General features: G+C 40.2%; 2 protein-coding genes across 2 annotated transcripts in view; one reads left to right on the top strand and one right to left on the bottom strand.

Annotated features, from left to right (window-relative positions):
* Positions 1-13536, top strand: part of LOC6739394 — a 33851-nt gene extending 20315 nt beyond the window's left edge. The window contains exons 2-3 of the mRNA XM_039291397.2: positions 5904-6064; positions 6144-13536. Coding sequence (XP_039147331.1) covers positions 5904-6064; positions 6144-6203 — 221 coding nt within the window. The 3' untranslated portion in view covers positions 6204-13536. The remainder of the gene's footprint in view (positions 1-5903; positions 6065-6143) is intronic.
* Positions 13537-16544: 3008 nt separating this feature from the next.
* On the bottom strand, positions 16545-17386 carry LOC6734087 (selenoprotein BthD). Its single transcript, XM_002081086.4, has one exon. The coding sequence runs from the start codon at positions 17284-17286 to the stop codon at positions 16855-16857; it is 432 nt and encodes a 143-aa protein (XP_002081122.1). The 5' UTR covers positions 17287-17386; the 3' UTR covers positions 16545-16854.

The raw sequence follows: 17386 nt of genomic DNA, 5'->3' as shown, positions 1-17386 counted from the left end.
TACAGCAAGACAATAAAATAGCTTAGATATTTTATACTAGTTCTCGTTTTCATTTAAAGTGTATTAATACAAAAGATAATTTGAATTAGAAACATAAATTAGTTGCACATTCAGCAGAATATTGTAACAATTTTACTCACTTTGGGTCCATGCGGCGTATACTTGATATTAGGTTTCTCTTTTTTGGCAAAAAAAAAGTGTGCCCTAGCTCACAATGATTAAACCTAATTTGTGTTAAATCTGTTGCCATCATCAGCAATATGCATGCCGCATATCGCAGCACAAAAGTGCTGACTTGACTGGGAAATGGAAAAAAGTTACACCATGAACGGGCCATAAAACTATGAGAAATTGCGAGAAAATCGCTCGAGGCCTTCAATGCCGCCGACAGTAGAGTGAGCGTAAGTTATGGGAAATTTTAAATGTTCTGCTACAATATGCAAAATATGTTGCGCCAGTTGAGGCATGAAGCTGTGGTTCTGGAAGGACATAACATTTGCATATAAACTCGAAACGAGGGGCAGGTCCTGTAAACGGCTCGGCCCAAGTGTTTATGTGGCCTCCAATGCATCATCAACTAGTTATGAGGAGAGAAATACTGTAGCGGCATATCCCTGGGAATTTATCAATAAAATTAAAGCGCCAAGTGCCTGATAATTAGATGCCTGGCCTTCCCCAACCTTTGATACACGATACCAGGTCCTGCGGTGGCGCATCCGAAACCCATGAATCGGATCCAATGTTGCCAACGAGAGCATTGCAAACCACTTCAGTGGGAAGCGTTTTCGGGACGAATGCGTCCTAAAAGGTTTCCCATGTCGTCAGCCGGGCCTGCCGGTGGGCGTGCCTTTGTGGCGGTCGGGTGTATGATTTATCAGCTATGAATATGAAGTGACGGGGAAATGCTTTTCGCCTACATGCAGAAGGCGGAACCGACAGCTAGCTTGCAGGCAGCGTATTCCCATCACATCTCGCTGGTTCTGGAGCTGAATGTGGATGAGTACGAGGATGAGGATGTGGAAATGGATGAGGGCACGTTGAAACGGGCTTATTAAATTACAATAAATGCGATCCGAAAACAAAATGTACCTCGAGGGGCCACACAAACACACACACACACATAAGACTACCACCACCAACGCGCCACCTGGCGGCTGTTTACGTTCCTGCTTTCTGTGCCGCCTTTTTCTTTACGCCCTACAAAGCAAAACAAAGCGGCAAAAAAGGAAAACAAAATGGAGAAAAGCTAACCTGCGGCCATTTGTTGTACGTATGTACTATGCACGTACGTGGGTGAGCTGGTGGAAAAACAAAAAAAGAAAATATGTTAAATTAATTGAAGCCAGGCGAACGAAGGACTAGATGCTGGGACCTGCTAACCAAAGAAACAACCCAGAAAGCCAAAAGTAAGGCGATCCCCGGTAACAGAAGTCCTAAAATAATAGACAGCCAAACGGAAGATTTTCGCCTGGCAGATACATTTGAGCAGCAAATTTAATCAAAACCTTATTACGGTTCTGCAAAACGGAAAAAGGCAAACAAATTATGACAGGAGCATCTTATTCCATTCGGGGAACACCTCAATTTGCTGCTGCTGTCCGGTTTTTCGTGTTGAAACTTGACAAACGGTGAATACATTTTTGATGAAGGACAATGCCGGCATACAAACAGGACAAACAGGATGGAAAATGTGTCAGAGAAGAGCTATGCTGCTGTGCCTAAGCTGGGCCCAAAAAGTGAAATTCGCAACACGACAAATTGGCTGGATGATCTCGGGATGGCATAGAATCAATGGAGAGGTTGTCGCAAAAAGGAAATGCCCATCAATTTTGTAGTTGTCATTTATAAATTTGCTCAGCCTTTTGTTTTATGCAATGCCTTTTGCTATTTACGGCCGTAATCTGCAGGCGGAATGGGCGGTTACTGGCGGAAGCAGGCGGTAGCTGGCGCAAGATGATCCCTTTTGCCTTTGTGTGTGGGCGTAAGGACGCGACTTTAATGTCCCAGGACTTGCAGAACCCATCGTCCTTTGCCGCCTGCTCCTGTTTATGTGCGCCACATAAAACTATCAATTTATTGCTGCAAAATCGTTGCGCGCTGCTTCCTTTGGCTGGCGCTTCCTGCACACTGACGCCCTCACACACACACACACACACACATACTTGTATGTATAGATGGACACAAACACGGAGTGCATCTGTGTGCAGCTTGGTCTCTTTTCGTGGGTTTTGTTATTATTGTTGGCAGCCTTTTAGGCGCCACACTGACGAGACAACAGGCGTTTGCAGCTCTCCTCCTTTTTCTCTTTCATCGCCATCGCCACATCCTTCGTGCATCTGTATAAGTGTCGCTGTGTGCGTGTGTGTGTGTGTGGGAGCAAAAGGTTTTCTCACTACGCGAACTTTGTTACAAATTTCTGCGACTTATTTTTCGCCACGAACTCTTCGCGAAGCTCACTGCTCCTGCATTACGTATTCGCCACGTATACGTCTGTCTGTCGTGCGACGAAAATAGCATCGGTTGGCACTTTTTGGCCAAAAAAAAAACCCATCCATGCCCCAACTGCGAGTATATAGCTCCTTGGCTTGGCAACAGCCAAATCCTTTTTATGCTTTTGATTTTTTGACACCCCACGTGTTGTTGTTCTTGTGGCTTGTTAGCCATCATTGTTGTTGTTATTGTTGTTGCTGCTGCTGTTGGCGGGTGTCTTAGTGTCAACATGCGTTGATTCTCCTAAGCTGAATGGAATGGCTGCTCTGCTTCTAAACTTTGGGTACAGTTGCCTCGGGTGGCGGTGATTTGCATACAGAGATGCACTCGAACGTCATAAGAAGTTTCACAATTTCCATCGCGTATTCCGAGTGGATATTGTTGACATGTGATTATATCGCCTCTGATGTGTTGTTTTGCAGTCGCAAGAAAAGCTGTGCAAGTAGATCTTTTTATCCTTTTATCGTCTGCTATGGAAATAGAGTGGCTTGTGGTGATTTCTTAGAATAGAATGTGTGCAGTTTTTAGTGTCCTTAATCGAAGTTAGTCACACGTGTAGGCAACAAGGTAAAAATCCTTTTTAGCTTCTAGTTCTAAGGTACTTAGATATTAAATAAATACTTCATTGAGCTGGCTTGTAAACTTAAATTAAAATTTGTGTCGAGACAATAGTCTTTTATTTCAATGATGCATCATAGCAATCTATGACTACAATTGCACAGAATATTCATTTCTGCACGAATATTTTAGGTGACACAGTTATGTTTGATTGCTTATCGGTCCGTAATACATATATATGTCTATATAAATCAGTTTAATTTGGCCCGTCCAACAGAAAGTAGGCCATTCACCCTGTTCTCCGAGCAGAACTTATTTCGATTTATTGCAACAACGATAAGCACCACCAGGGGGAGAAATGGATGCATTGGCAGCAGTGGAAGCACCACCAGAAAAGGAAGAAGAACCAGAACTAGAACCAAGCCAGACCCACTGCCACTCCCACTTCGAGCTCACTTCCACCCACCGGTTAGTTGCAATTTGAGCCACCCGCCCGAAGAAAGGAGACGAGCAAAACTAGCAAACAAGCGCAAAAATCAATTTAAAGTTCAATAGCCTCAGAAGCTAGCTTTCCGACTGAGTGGGCGAGTGGGTTCGGTGGATTCGGTGGGTTCAGTGGGTGGGTGGTGCAAGGCAAGCGGAGAAACTTCGCTGACTTGGCCCAAAAAAAAAAAAAAAGGAAAAAGAAAACATAGCCAGCCAGCAAATGCGACCGAAATTTCCCTCGAACTTTACAACGTTGCTACAATTTGCAAGTTATTTGTGTGTGAAATTAAGTTCAAAGTACAAAATGTGGGTTGCAGGAACGCACAGAATAGCACAACAACTGCTCGTTTTCTGGCAATAAAACTAATGGAATTCTTGGTTCCGCGGCCACATTGCGTATGCGTAATGTATGCAGAAATCTGCATAAAGCTGCGTCCTTTTTGGCCGAATCCCTGCAGCGACCACCTCCCCTTTCATCCCCGCCCCAAACCCCGCTCGAATGTTAAAACGTGCCCAAGTGTCCTTTGATGCAATTATGCGGCGTCCAACGAAGTTGATAAATGGCAATCGTGAGAAGCGCCTCCGGCGGTGCGACATTGTCATCGTGGTTCACCATTCGCCATTCACCATTCACCATTAACTGAATCATCGCCGTCATCTTCATCATCATAACCGTAGCCAACGTGCCGCAGAAGATGTGGGCGCTCTTCAAAATGCAAATGGCTCTTTGGCACGCCACGCAATTGGAGTCGGAATCCATTGAAGGCAGGTTGCAGAAGCCAGGTGCCTAACGAAGCGAACATTCAGGGGAGGCGAATGAGACACACACCATCATCAATTGATTTCCCGCTGACAGCCGAACAATATTCCGGCGCGGAATGGGCAATCCCCGGAATCCAATGGGGAGACACAAACAGTCGAGTGTCGGGTTTCTGCCACTGCTGCAGCTGCTCACATTTATGCTTTGTCAGGTGATTTTGCAATTGCAACAATCGCACACACTCACACACACACACCTGAAATGCAAACGAAGGGCAGACAGATCAACTTAATGAATGAAATGCACTTGGCACGACTGGCGCGTGAGCAAAAGAAATAAAATTAATTTAATGTCAGTTCACAGCAGTTGGTAATAGAACAGCTCATTGAAATAATGGAAAAAACGTCAGCACTTGAATACAATACGTTGGAAATATAAAGCGATTAAGAGTAAACGTTTCTTACTTTTCAAACTACATATAACCAATATCTCATTGTGTTGGTTAATCCCGATTACCAATATAAACTAAATAATATATAATCGTGGGTAAGCCATTGAAAAATATGAAGTATTTTTTTTTTCAAAAGAAAACTTTACTATAAAAACGAATAATTATGCTATATAAAAACTTCACTGGAAGTGGAAAAACATACGTTAAGCCTTGCTGCAGTTGCGCTAAGCTGGAAACACCTTCTGATTAAATAGCCCGGGGCTTGCCAAGTGATTTTCATTTCCGCAATAAGACAAATAAAATACAGAATTATTAAGTGGCAAAGCTGGTCGCGTGGCAAAAACCAGAGCAGAATTATTTTGGATGCAGCCAAAAATAGCAGAGGAAAGTTTTGCAAGAGCAAGTTGAACGGCGGAAATGGCAATTGGGAATGAGCGGGTAGCAGGAGTTGGAAAAGTGGGTGGTGGGTAAACCTATACGGGCAGCTCGAACAGCGGATTCCAATACACATGCAACCGGCACACATACCAGCGCACATGTGGCAGGGAAAACTAAACCGGAGGCGCCAACATGTCCTACAAGTGATTTATTTTTATGTATTTGTTGGTGGAAGGCAGTGCAAAGGAAAAAAGATATGGAGGAAAGGCAAGCACAAAGTGAAATGCCACAAAAAGTAAAGTTTGTATTTCAGTTGGCTTTTTTTTCCCCGTTAGACGGCGGTGGCGGCGGCGTCGGTGCAGGCGAAGCCAGCCAAGCCTGGATTTTCCCCAGCCATTTGCCCCGTTTTCCCTCCTTTTAGCCGCAGAAAGTAGTAAAGAAGCGAACGTGAAACTATTTATAACAACAAAAACCTGCTAAGCGGCCGCCGCACACACACACACACAAACAAACGAATGCAGTATGGGGCGGCGAGGGGTGGTGAAATATCCATAGCATACTTCTATGCGCCGGCTGGCAGTTGCAACGTTTAGACGCAAATCATGACAGACATTAGCGTGTGCAGAAGTTTTTCACTGAACGATTTATGGGAAAAGTTCGGGGCTTCTTACCTGTTTCTTAACTGCTTCCAACTCCGCAACCAACCACTTCTGCCGCCTGGCCAAGAGAAAACCATTTTGACTGACTGTCAACCGTTTTTGTTTGCGTTTCGTCTTGCAGAGTGTCCTACCGCCATGGATGGCATGGAGCGATTCGCCTGCCCGATTCCCGACCGGCAGGGCAGATACCGCTGCATAGACGATCATGTGCTGTGCGATGGCTTCATCGACTGTCCCGATGGCGAGGACGAGGACCGAAGATCCTGCATGTTCTACAAGACGGTGAGTTCGGCGCGCAACACGGCGTATACGTGATGTCATTATTTAAATGCCATTCTTCTGGTTTTCCCTATCTTTGCAGACGAAGGCCCATCTGGATGTGTTAGCGGATGCGTTACTACGCTGGGCGCGAGGGCGTTAAGCTCCACCCACCCACCAACCACACACACACACACACACACAGACTCTAATACACAGCACACACACACAGAAAATACACCTAGCGAACTCACATTGACAAACAATTAGTTTTAACATGTCGCCCCAAGCAAACAAGACCCCTGTTAAGTTAAACATTATCCAGGAACCAGACACACAGACAAGCCACAAACCACCCGCCTATCCTCTGATATCCTTCATGGGAAAGATTTCCCCGAGCAAATCCCGCAAAGAAATCCCCAGCCACATAAAAATGCAGCTCGCAATGGGCTAAATGGACAATTGCCAAGTAAGAAAAGCGAAAGCTATGATTAAAAACAAAATGAGGCAGAAAATGTGCTTGACGAAAGGTATGATTATTATTACACTATTATTATTAAAAATTAACTTAATGAAAAGCCCAAGCAGAAGATGCAGTTATACATACTAAAGCTAAATTACAATTCAGCAAAAGGACAAACAAAACAAAAAAAAACTATGTTTTTTTCATTTTCAAACTTGTTTCGCAGGAACAGAAAACATAATGAGGAAAAACAAAATTGGGCCTAACTATTTTTAGTATATATTAAATAAATATATTATAAATATATCTTACTATATGAAATATATTTCGTGTACATTATTTAATTATACGTGTATTAAAGTTAAATAATGTTAATGTTAAATAAACAAATGAAATGAAATGAAATCAAAACGAAGCAAGCAAAAAAAAAAAGCGATAAAAATAACGATGAGGCAGCAAGCAGAAGACGAATGAATTATATATACATATACACAGAAAAAACCGACATTAAATATATATTAATAGTATACATATACCAATAACAAACAAATATACAATTGAAGAAAATATTGCATTAGGTTTTATTGCTGATAACTGAACAAGCTAACGAGTGCAATATAATATACTTATATACAATGCAATAACAGCAAGATTAGCGACAAAAACAAACATTTACAACTTATGCGAATGAAGCAAACATTTACATAAAGAAAAAGACTTGACTTCATTGAAAACCCAATTAAGTTTCTATAGTACTCAGATACTTTTGGTTTAAAGTTCTCTCGTTGCTAGTAATACGTTCGCCATTATAGATGATTTGCTCCGATTCTTTGTCCTTCTCATGTTTGTAAATAATACTTTCAATTATCCTTTTCGTTTGCCTGTAAGGATCTCTCCCCTCCACACTAGAGTTTTTGATTTCGTTCATGAGCGACAACAGTTCTCACGGAAATGGCAGCTATCTGTAGTTAAGTAAATTTATTTACATAATTGAACTATGTTTAAATAACAATGGACTTATAAATATATATATATATATAAAAAACGATAAGCTTATAAGCGAAACGAACAGCTTGTACAAATGCTAACTAACACTAATCCATTCTCGACCTTTTTTTCGATGCCACAAGTGTTTATTCCTAATCGACTTTTGCATTAGTTTTTTATTCGCGCTATTCTCACGATTGGAAAAGCTAAAAACTCAACCTTAAAACGCAAACAACAATGTTATCTGGTCCATGAAAATTATTCGCTATTATTATGCCTGTTAAGCGGCGAGTTCCCACAACACAATCAATCAATTATGAAATACAATCAAGCAAATTTTTAAGCCGAAATTTACAAATTAAAATTTTTAAACGGTTGTGTACGCAAACAAATGACAACGGCAAAATAAGCGCAAGATAATACCAATGGCGAATTAACAATAATAATGAATACCCTCTAGAGCGATTTTCACATGCTGCATTTCCCGCGTTTTTCCCCCGAATTTCCACATTAATTTCCGCATTTCATTCAATTGAAATATTGAAACAGCCAGCAAGCGTTTTAATCGCGATTGACTTTGTGGACTTAATCAATCGATAATTGGTGTCATTTATATTTTTGCACGTATTTGCATGTTACTAAATCGATTCGTGTGAATTGCTAAATCCTAAACAATTGTTTAATTATTTACAACGGAATAACATATGAAATTGCGAGCAATAAAATTTCATATCTTATATACAGTGCGTATAAAAAATCGCAAACAAATTATATAAATCTAATTGAGCATACGTTTACGAGTAAGTTTTTAATTTCACATCGAACCCCAATCTCCTGCCCTCCTATATCAACGATCTTCGTTATTAACCGAAAAGTATAAATAGGGGACAACCTAGGTGTTTTCCTTTGAAATGATTGATTAAATGATTCAGTAAACGTTTACATAAATAACTGCAAAATAACCCACCTTTAAATATAAATGAAAGTAAATTAATAATAGCAATTTCTATACCATACGGAAATCCTAAGCGCAGTTTAACGTGTGTATAACTCTAAGTAAATGATAACTACCAGTAAATGCTAACGAGTACGAATAATGTATATGTATATGCAATTAATTGTAATCCTTGAAATTATGCACAAATCCAATGAAGATGAACGACAAGAACAAATGCGCACTAAACAACAATTAAAAAACCAAAATCCAGAGGAAAAACACCCGAAAACAAATCAAAGACGAACAAAAGTTTTAATCACATTTTTTGAACGAACGTACGACAATTGCGGTAAAGGTATAGAAATCTCACACACACACACAGACACACAGAAAAAAAAACATATATTTTTGGCCTATTTTTCTATAATCCTAACAAAAACAAGAACGAAATTTTAAACGAGAAAAATGACAACTTCCATAAGGACATGCCCAAATGAAAGTACATAAGTTCGACTGTAAATAACAAAAGCGAAAGCGCAATTTCCCCAATAATTTCATATTCCAATTGAACGAAGTACTAACGAAGATCGTTTAATAACAATTTAATTATTTTCGGTTTTATTTCCCCTACTTTTTAGCCTATTTAAACGTTTTCATTTCCGTTTCTAATTAAGCCTTTGCGTCTCGCACTCACTCACAGCAAACAGTATTGTGTATAAAAAGAATTTGTAAATAAACATATTACGTCTAAATTAGTGAAACATTTTGTATTTCCCCTTTTTAATTTTTAAATGTTTTGTAATTGTAGAGTTTTTAGTTTACAAATTATTTTTCGAGTACCATAAAGTAGTAGGAGTCAACTTAGCGAGCAAATACAGATTATGAAGCTGAATAAAAACAATTGTTGAATTGAATGTTAAAAGATACATACACATATACACACAAGCAACCATAGGTACATACACAGACACACACACACACACACATACAAGTATAAACGTACACTTAAGGATATATAGTCAGCCCCCAAAAAACTTGTATTTATTTGTATTTGTATATTTGCAGACGAGAGAGAGAAATGAGAAATCGTAGAAAATCGTGAAAAAAACATCAAAGAGAAAGATGGAGCATATAATTAACTATGAGTAGCAAATGGCGCACGCCATTCGCACAAATTATCGAATGAAAACACGGTCAATCTATTCTATTGATTTTCGTCTAGCCCAGAGTCTTATTAATTAATTAATTAGTATTTGCTGTAAATAATTTTGCCTTCCTCTTTTCTATCTCGCCGAAACTCTGTCTCTCTGTCTCTGTCACTGTCTCTGTCTTTCCCACACTAATTTCGATTGTGTAGGAGGTCTAGTTTTAGCATAATTCCCCCTTTAATTTAACAAACGTTTTCTTAACTACTTATAATAATTAATTATATATTATACGAATATATGATAAAGCGGAAAAAAACAAGAAAATACACAAAAAAACAAGGAAAAAATGAAAACAAATACACAACTTAATATACACTGAAAACGAAACCCAAACATGCATTTCTGATTTTTACTTCGATTCTTTCACAAGATTACAGAATTTGTTACTCAACTACTACTATATTTTTCTCTTCACAAAAACAACAACGACACCTGACAACACTCACCACAAGAACAACAAGTAAGTTAACAACTACACACGCAGTAAATCAAATACCAAACTATAACTTTCTCATGGATCTAAAAACATAGTGCACATATTTACCTTTTGAGTTTGAAATCCTGCAAAACTAAGAACATCCTTCCAAGGGCTTTTATGTTGCCGCTGAAGAACACCTGAAGCAGCAAACTTTGAGTTAATCCCAGGATCCGTGGATCCTTGCTGGTAAGTCCCGACGGGCGACCTCAGCTTCCGTAGTCCTTTGGCCACATGGAGCTCTTCACTTGGCGGTCAGACAAACTTTTCAACAAGGTCTAGTAACTAGTTTTTACCCTTAAATTATTGCCCACGTTAAGTGTACACGAATACAAGTCAGAGCACAAATGTCAACTCTAAAGAAAGTAAATGTTTAATGTTCGAGGAAATAAGATGGGAGATTTTGAAATGGAAATTGACACAGCTGTTTAGCGGTCTGGAAAATGGAAAATTTAGAAATATATATTTAAATGATTAATATCCTCGTAAAAAAAAAAACGTATAAATGTTAGTTGTGTTAGGTGTAGATCCGCGAAATGGAATTATATAATTTAACTGCTTTTGCTGAGCACAAAAGTGTCAACCATCGCCCAAAAATACTCGTACTATTCAACAAGTAAACTATGTGTATTCGATGTATATCCGTGTTTAGTACGATCTAAGATAACATTTGATAGCCAAAAGTTTGAAAAGTTTGAGCACAGAGAGATTGTGGCCAAAGACAATTTATAGAGGCATTGGAGGCTGCATGCAAAACTGAAAAACAACGAACATTTTTAAGCCAGAAAGAACCGCAGACTTGGACCTAAAGTGACCTTCAATGGGCATCAGGTGTTGTAGTCATTGATTCGGGTCAGCTTTTTATGACCTTGCCACAAAAAGCCGCAACTCAATGTAGCAAACAACCAGAGCCACTGGTGCAATTCAATGCCACTTTAATTCCACTCATAAGTGAACACATTGCGCTGACCACTAAAAACCGAAAAACAAAAAAAAAAATGATAAGAAAACTTTCGAACAACATGATAACATTGATAACACTGATATTTGAGTATGTTGAAAGGTCTTGCATGCAAATTGCTGAAAATAAATTGTGGGTTGGGGCAATTCGATCGGAAAACAGTGAAGAGCTTCATGGTGTTTGGAAAATTTCAAGGACAAAATTCTATTGTTAAATGGAGATGTTTTGGGGGATTCTGTAATTGAGCAGGAATAATTGGGATATCAACTTAAAGAGCAGTTTTTTTCACTTTTTTCCACAAAATATTTCAGCTATTACGCACAGCTAACATGTTTGCAATTACTTTCAGCCAAGCCCACATTATAATTTCAACCTTAATTGAACCCATTAAGTATTCATGCAATTCATTACACTTACAAAATTATAAAACAACAACAACACACACACACGAACCCTAATAAATTATGTTCAATTGAAACAATTAGCGGGAGAAATTATGACAAACAATTAGCATTAACAATTTTGCACTGTTGCACGTTTTATGTGATAAATAATTATACCAAATCAAAACGAAAAGCATAAATTATATGTATGTATTGAAATGCACCACAATTGCACTTACCTACAAATTATTAAGCGATTAACGCGGACAACTGAATTTGTATTAGAGCCTGATTAATTAGTGATTATATTTTGTGTGCATCGTTGTTTGTAGAAATCGCACGAATCAGCACAAAAAAAAAGAACAAAAAACTCCGAGCAGCGAGGAAACCAATCCCATCCAACTGCTTTGGATTGAGGAGCAATCCGCCGAGTTGGTTGGGCCAGCAGATCAGTCTTCCACGGCACCAAAATCCCGAATTTCAGACATCAGTTCCCACATGGTTTAGCTTTGGACGCGCACAGGGAGCACCGGTCCCAATCCCAGACATCAGGAATGGCCACTTTTAAATGGAATCAAAAGAGTATTTTCGAGCTATAAACATAAGTAGTCACAAGTACCTTAATGCAAATCGAGATGTTATGTATGTGGAGGAGGCTTCGGCGAGTTGGGACTGCCGAGGGCCACGCCCACTCCGCCACAAGGACATACATTCCCTAATACATGCACACAATCAAGGCTTAAAAGCAATCCGTCCTCAATTGACACTTTTGAGCGGAATCTCCACAAAACACTCAAGCAGGCCGAAGAGTTCGACTCTAACGTTTACATTAGGTCTAAACTATCTGTACACTCGCCTCCCGATCCCCGCCCCCGACCACGCCCCTCCCCACCCATTCCATGCACCCACACATGCACGCACGCTCACACACACACACGCACACGCACACACTGACAAGCAAATGCACTTAAATTGTAAATGTTGTGATTATATAGCACCGCCTCAAAGTATGCACCAAATTTTTGTAAAATGTATTTTTGCACTATTTTTAAATGCACAGCGAACAGCCCAGTTGAAACTAAATTTAAATGTAAACAACGTATTTTACCTAAATTAGTTGATAGACGTTGAATAAAACATAACTTACCGCCTGGAGAGGGGTATTTCCTGTAACGTTCTTATGTTAACTTAAACCAAAAGTCAAGAAAAGTCTGCGAAACATTTTTTTCAATCGATATGCAATGTAAATACAGAACAAAGAGGATTGCTATAGCGAAGTCTAAGTAATTTAGAGATTCTCACTATGTAAATAGACCAAAACCGAACAAAAAACAGAAGCTAACAGGACGAACAGGACATCACAGAAGCAGAACCGAACCGAAACGTACCGAACAGGACGAGGATGTACGATGATGTAGGACGATGTAGGATGAGGCGACACAGAGCAGGACGTTTTTAACTTTAATTAGAAAGTGTTTTATGTATTATGTACGTACGAGTATGAGTATGGTAGCCCACACAGGAAGTCCTACTAATAATTTCTAAGCCATTTAACTTGTAAATTATTATGGTTATAAATGTATAATGTAAATGAAAGCGAGTCGGGTGTGGAATATACATACATATATAGATGCGGGAGAATGACAACTGCGAAACTCCAGGCAAGAACTACCAGCTATATACATACATAGATGTGTACATGTACATCTGTGTGTTTATGGTTATAAATGATACCTACTTCAGTTTGCTTACGAATCTAAAAACACACACATACACATATAGGTACATAGCAGCAGATATATATATGTATATATATCTCAGCTGGTGAACCAAAAACTGGATTCGAGTTCAAGCAAAAAACGCCCTAAAACAAATAGAAACCGAACAAAACAAAAAAACGATACCATTATTATTATTGAAATTTAATTATATGCGTTTGCGGCATAAGGAACAAATGTATTACCAACAAAATCTCTATATATACACAACAAACTAATTTATGAGATTATATATATACATATGACAGCAACAGAAGTATATGTAAAATTAAATAAAAACGAAGCCTCAGTCAGTATAAAAAAAGTTCCATGTTATTATTTGCACTCACTCGGAATTGGATGCCCAATTGTGGCATTGGGAAAAACAATTTTATATCCAGCATCAGGTGAATTCGCTTTGTGCATTTCAGCTTACAGCAATTACGGATTCCTTGGCTATATCATTATTTATAGAATGGCAAGTTTTCATGGCCAGAATCTTGATTGCCCCAACGAAATTTATTTGTACTTTTTTAATGGGCTTTCTTGGTCTTAATTAGCCCATTTGGATTTAATAAACAATTTAGTAGTCACATTGAATGTGCTTTGGTTCTGAAAATCTTATTTATAGCATTATGCCAATTCAATTTAATTTACCACAAAATTTTCAGGATTTAAACAGTGAAAATTATTATTATTGCGATGTGCCCTAGCTTTTTGATCCTCTGATTAAGCTTTCTAATGCCAGTTTAAGCCAGCGTAAACTTTTGGGAGTTTTGCGCAAATATTTTGCAGGTAAAGCGGGTGTCGTAAATTTTAATTAGCGTTAGCCGAAAACTAATTTCATGTTAATAACACAACAGCAACATTGTGGGCGGCCCCAAGGTCGTGGGCGTTCGAATTTGGGCGGTGGGCCTGATGGCCGTCACATTGCATCCGGGAGTTGGGAGCGCGGAACCCTATTTTGTGGCTGCCAATTTACGCTTAATTAGATGGCTGCTCGTCTCCATTCGGCCTCAAGGAATTATCATCATCTTCGGGGCCAGAAAATGGGGGCAGAACCGAACCTTTTATGACAGCCACGCATGGAAATAAAACCGCTGCTCCCCAGCGAAATAGGTTAAAGGTCAGGAGGGCAAAGAGAAAAAAAAAACTGATGTTGCCTGACCTTTTCTCCCATCCGCAACTGCTTAATTAAGGTGTGACAAATGCAATCTGCAGGCCAGTTAAGCGTGCAATCAGCCAAAGGCCAATCCAGCTGGCTCATTAAAAGGGGATTTGGCCCGGTTAACACACACACACTCAAACCACACACACGACCTTCGACTAGGCGCGATAAAACAAAATGCAAAAGCCTAAAATGGCAGCATCTGGCATTTGCCATTTGCCATTCGCCTTCGCATCGCTGCTAAATAAATGGCCCTTAGATCCAGCTGCAATTTGTTGCAGCAAAGGGATATGGGATATTGGTAATAGGATGTGGGATAGGTCACACGGGTTATGTGATATTGGATATAAAGATCAATGGATGGGATAACTGAAACGTGTCCGGAAATCGAAGGAGCTGTATACCTCATCCAGCTGATTGCATTTCAAAAATAACACACAACATTTCGGTTTGTTTGTGCGCCATTTTGCTGGCATTCGCCTGCGTGGATTATTTTTACATCAGGCCGTCGTCAGTGGCTGGCATTGCCAAACTGCTTTTGGCCAACGGAGCAACGGGCCAACGGGCCAACACCCACTTTTTGGCCGGGAATCTCGCACAATATCGCACACTCTAATGCAAAATGTTGCGGTCTGTTTGCATTAAAGCTCCCTTCGCTCGCCTTTTGGCAATCGTCCTGGCTTGTCCTTGGCGTGTGGTTTCCCCTTCGATATCCCGGTGACAGCTGACACATGCATCCACTTCCACCTCTGGCGATGGAGGCTGCATGGCTGGACATTAACCCATTTCCACCGAATAAGTTGTGACACGAAAAACGAAGAACGCCTCGTTGACATTTCTTTGTGCCGGTCGCATAAAATCTGTTGAAATCATCGGAATGTCGCGGCAACATTTTCGTTTTCATTTTTATCTTTTTTACTTTTGTTATTTCTGGCTGCTGCCTCTGCCCGCCATTTTTACAGCCATTATATTAATATTAATGATCTGCGCCACGGATGTTGCTAAATATTTTTGAAAGTCGCCTTTGTCTGCCGGTCAAGCGCTAAAAAGCCATCTGTAGTTTCTGGGCGAACATGACGTATGCGTGATATTCAAATTAGTCTTGGCTGGAAGTCAGCCACCATAACAGTCAATCAAAAAACCATCTGTAACCCAGACTAATTTGCATTTTGATCCGGACTCCGGAGCTCTGGAGCTCAGGAGCTCTGTAGCTCCGAACTGCGGAGCTGGGAAAACTCTGGTGTGAATCCGCAGAGCCATAGTTTTGCATTTGCACACACACACGTAATCATCAAAAGGGAACCAAATCCTCTTGTTTTTCCGCTGCAACTTCTCCCGCTGCCTTTGTACTTTTAATGTTGGAACAGTATTAGTATTTGTCCCAAGGGCCAGCTGGAAGCAAACCCTGAATTCCTGGTATTTGTTATTGTCATCGCTGTTGGCCCACAATGTAATTTGGTTTGGATTTTCACGACTTGTTGGCTTCATTCCCCCTCTCGCCAGTTTTGCAATGGCAAATTTTCAGTTGCCCTCAGTCGATGGTTTTTCGGTTTACCAATTTATTTATTTCCAGGCACTTTCCTAGCTAGCTGCCCATTGTGTAGCTGGCACATTGCAATTTTCAAATACATCCGCAATGGATTAGGATGTGGATGTGGGGATTCTGCTGCTCTTTTTGGAAAAATTACTCTAGGACTAGGGTTTGGATTAAAGTCCAAAGGCGAACAGCAAATGAAAATACTATGTCTTGCATTTTATTTATGTAAAGCAACTTGGCAATGTATAGATTGCACTTTTATTGTATGCAAATTCAAGCTAAAAGCTTATAGGAAATTGATTTACTTGCATAGTTTTCACTTTATAGTTTTAAGAGCATTTATAAGCCGACTAGCACATGTGTGTGCCCTTTGTCTATTGTTTCAAATTCAGCTTTCAATTTAAATTGTTTGGATTGCTCGTCCTCCATTGTGTACATTGAAAATGTGTTTCGGGGTATTTGTTGTGTCAACACCAAGTGAACGAGATAGTAGCACCCATTATCCACTACCCACTGCCCAACTGCACATCACATGTCCCGGATTTGGTTGCCCTGATTTCTCAGCCAGACAATAGGACGTCGCTAATGTCCCCGCGCAGTAATAATAATATATATATACACATATATATCGTGTGGCTGCTAATGTGGCAGCATTGTATTGGGTTAATTATTCTGGTCGATTTAAGCATTTAACTTTTGAAAGGAGCTGTCAAAGTGTGATGTCAGTACGTCAGTCCGTGGCGCATCCGACAATACGAGCAATATTCCGCACACAAAAGCCAAAGAAGAATCGCACTAATCGCCGCGTGGGTGGATGGATGACGTCTTAGAGTTGCTCCAACAGGTCTCTGGCTGATTGTTTACTTTTCACGCCATGTATTAGCCATTGTTATGGTAAAGACTTTATAATAATTCAGACAACAAAGTGCGGCAAATGTTTACATGTCCTCCTTCTCCTCGTCCTCGTCGTCAGCGCCCACGCCCACCGCCTTGTCGGGATAGAATTTCTTGAGTATCCTGTTCACATCGGGCACCAGTGCCTCGAAGTCCACTGGGAACTTGTCCCGACGCGGCGGTCCCTTGTCCAAGCCAGACCACAGCAGATGCTCCGAGGTGCGGGCATTTTGCGAGAATCCTATCTCGAAGGCTCCGTCCCGCGGAACCTGGCGTCCGTATCGATTCTTCACCAGCTGGAACTTGCGCTCCGGTATGCGTTGCGTGAAGAATGAACCGCACTCGTCGGCCTTGGTCTGGAAAATGGGACACTCGTACGTGTGCTCGATGTAGATCATGGAACGATCCTTGGAGAAATTCTCATCGGCGGACCAGTCCACGTCCTTTTTCTTCTTGCCCGGCTTCTTGGGAGGCATTTTGTTTTTTTTAGGTAACTTTCACAATTTCGAAGTAATTTTTTTAATAACCAAAACCAATTTTGTTTCGAATGTTGACAATCCTAGAATTCATAATTGC

This window comes from Drosophila simulans, chromosome 2R, assembly GCF_016746395.2.
Source record: "Drosophila simulans strain w501 chromosome 2R, Prin_Dsim_3.1, whole genome shotgun sequence".
Lineage (NCBI taxonomy): Eukaryota > Metazoa > Arthropoda > Insecta > Diptera > Drosophilidae > Drosophila > Drosophila simulans.
Note: the sequence above shows the minus strand (reverse complement) of the source record. Positions and strands in the feature narration are given on the sequence as shown.

Coding starts and splice junctions, on each gene's coding strand:
- LOC6734087 (XM_002081086.4), bottom strand. CDS start 17,286: ATGCCTCCCAAGAAGCCGGGCAAGAAGAAAAAGGACGTGGACTGGTCC.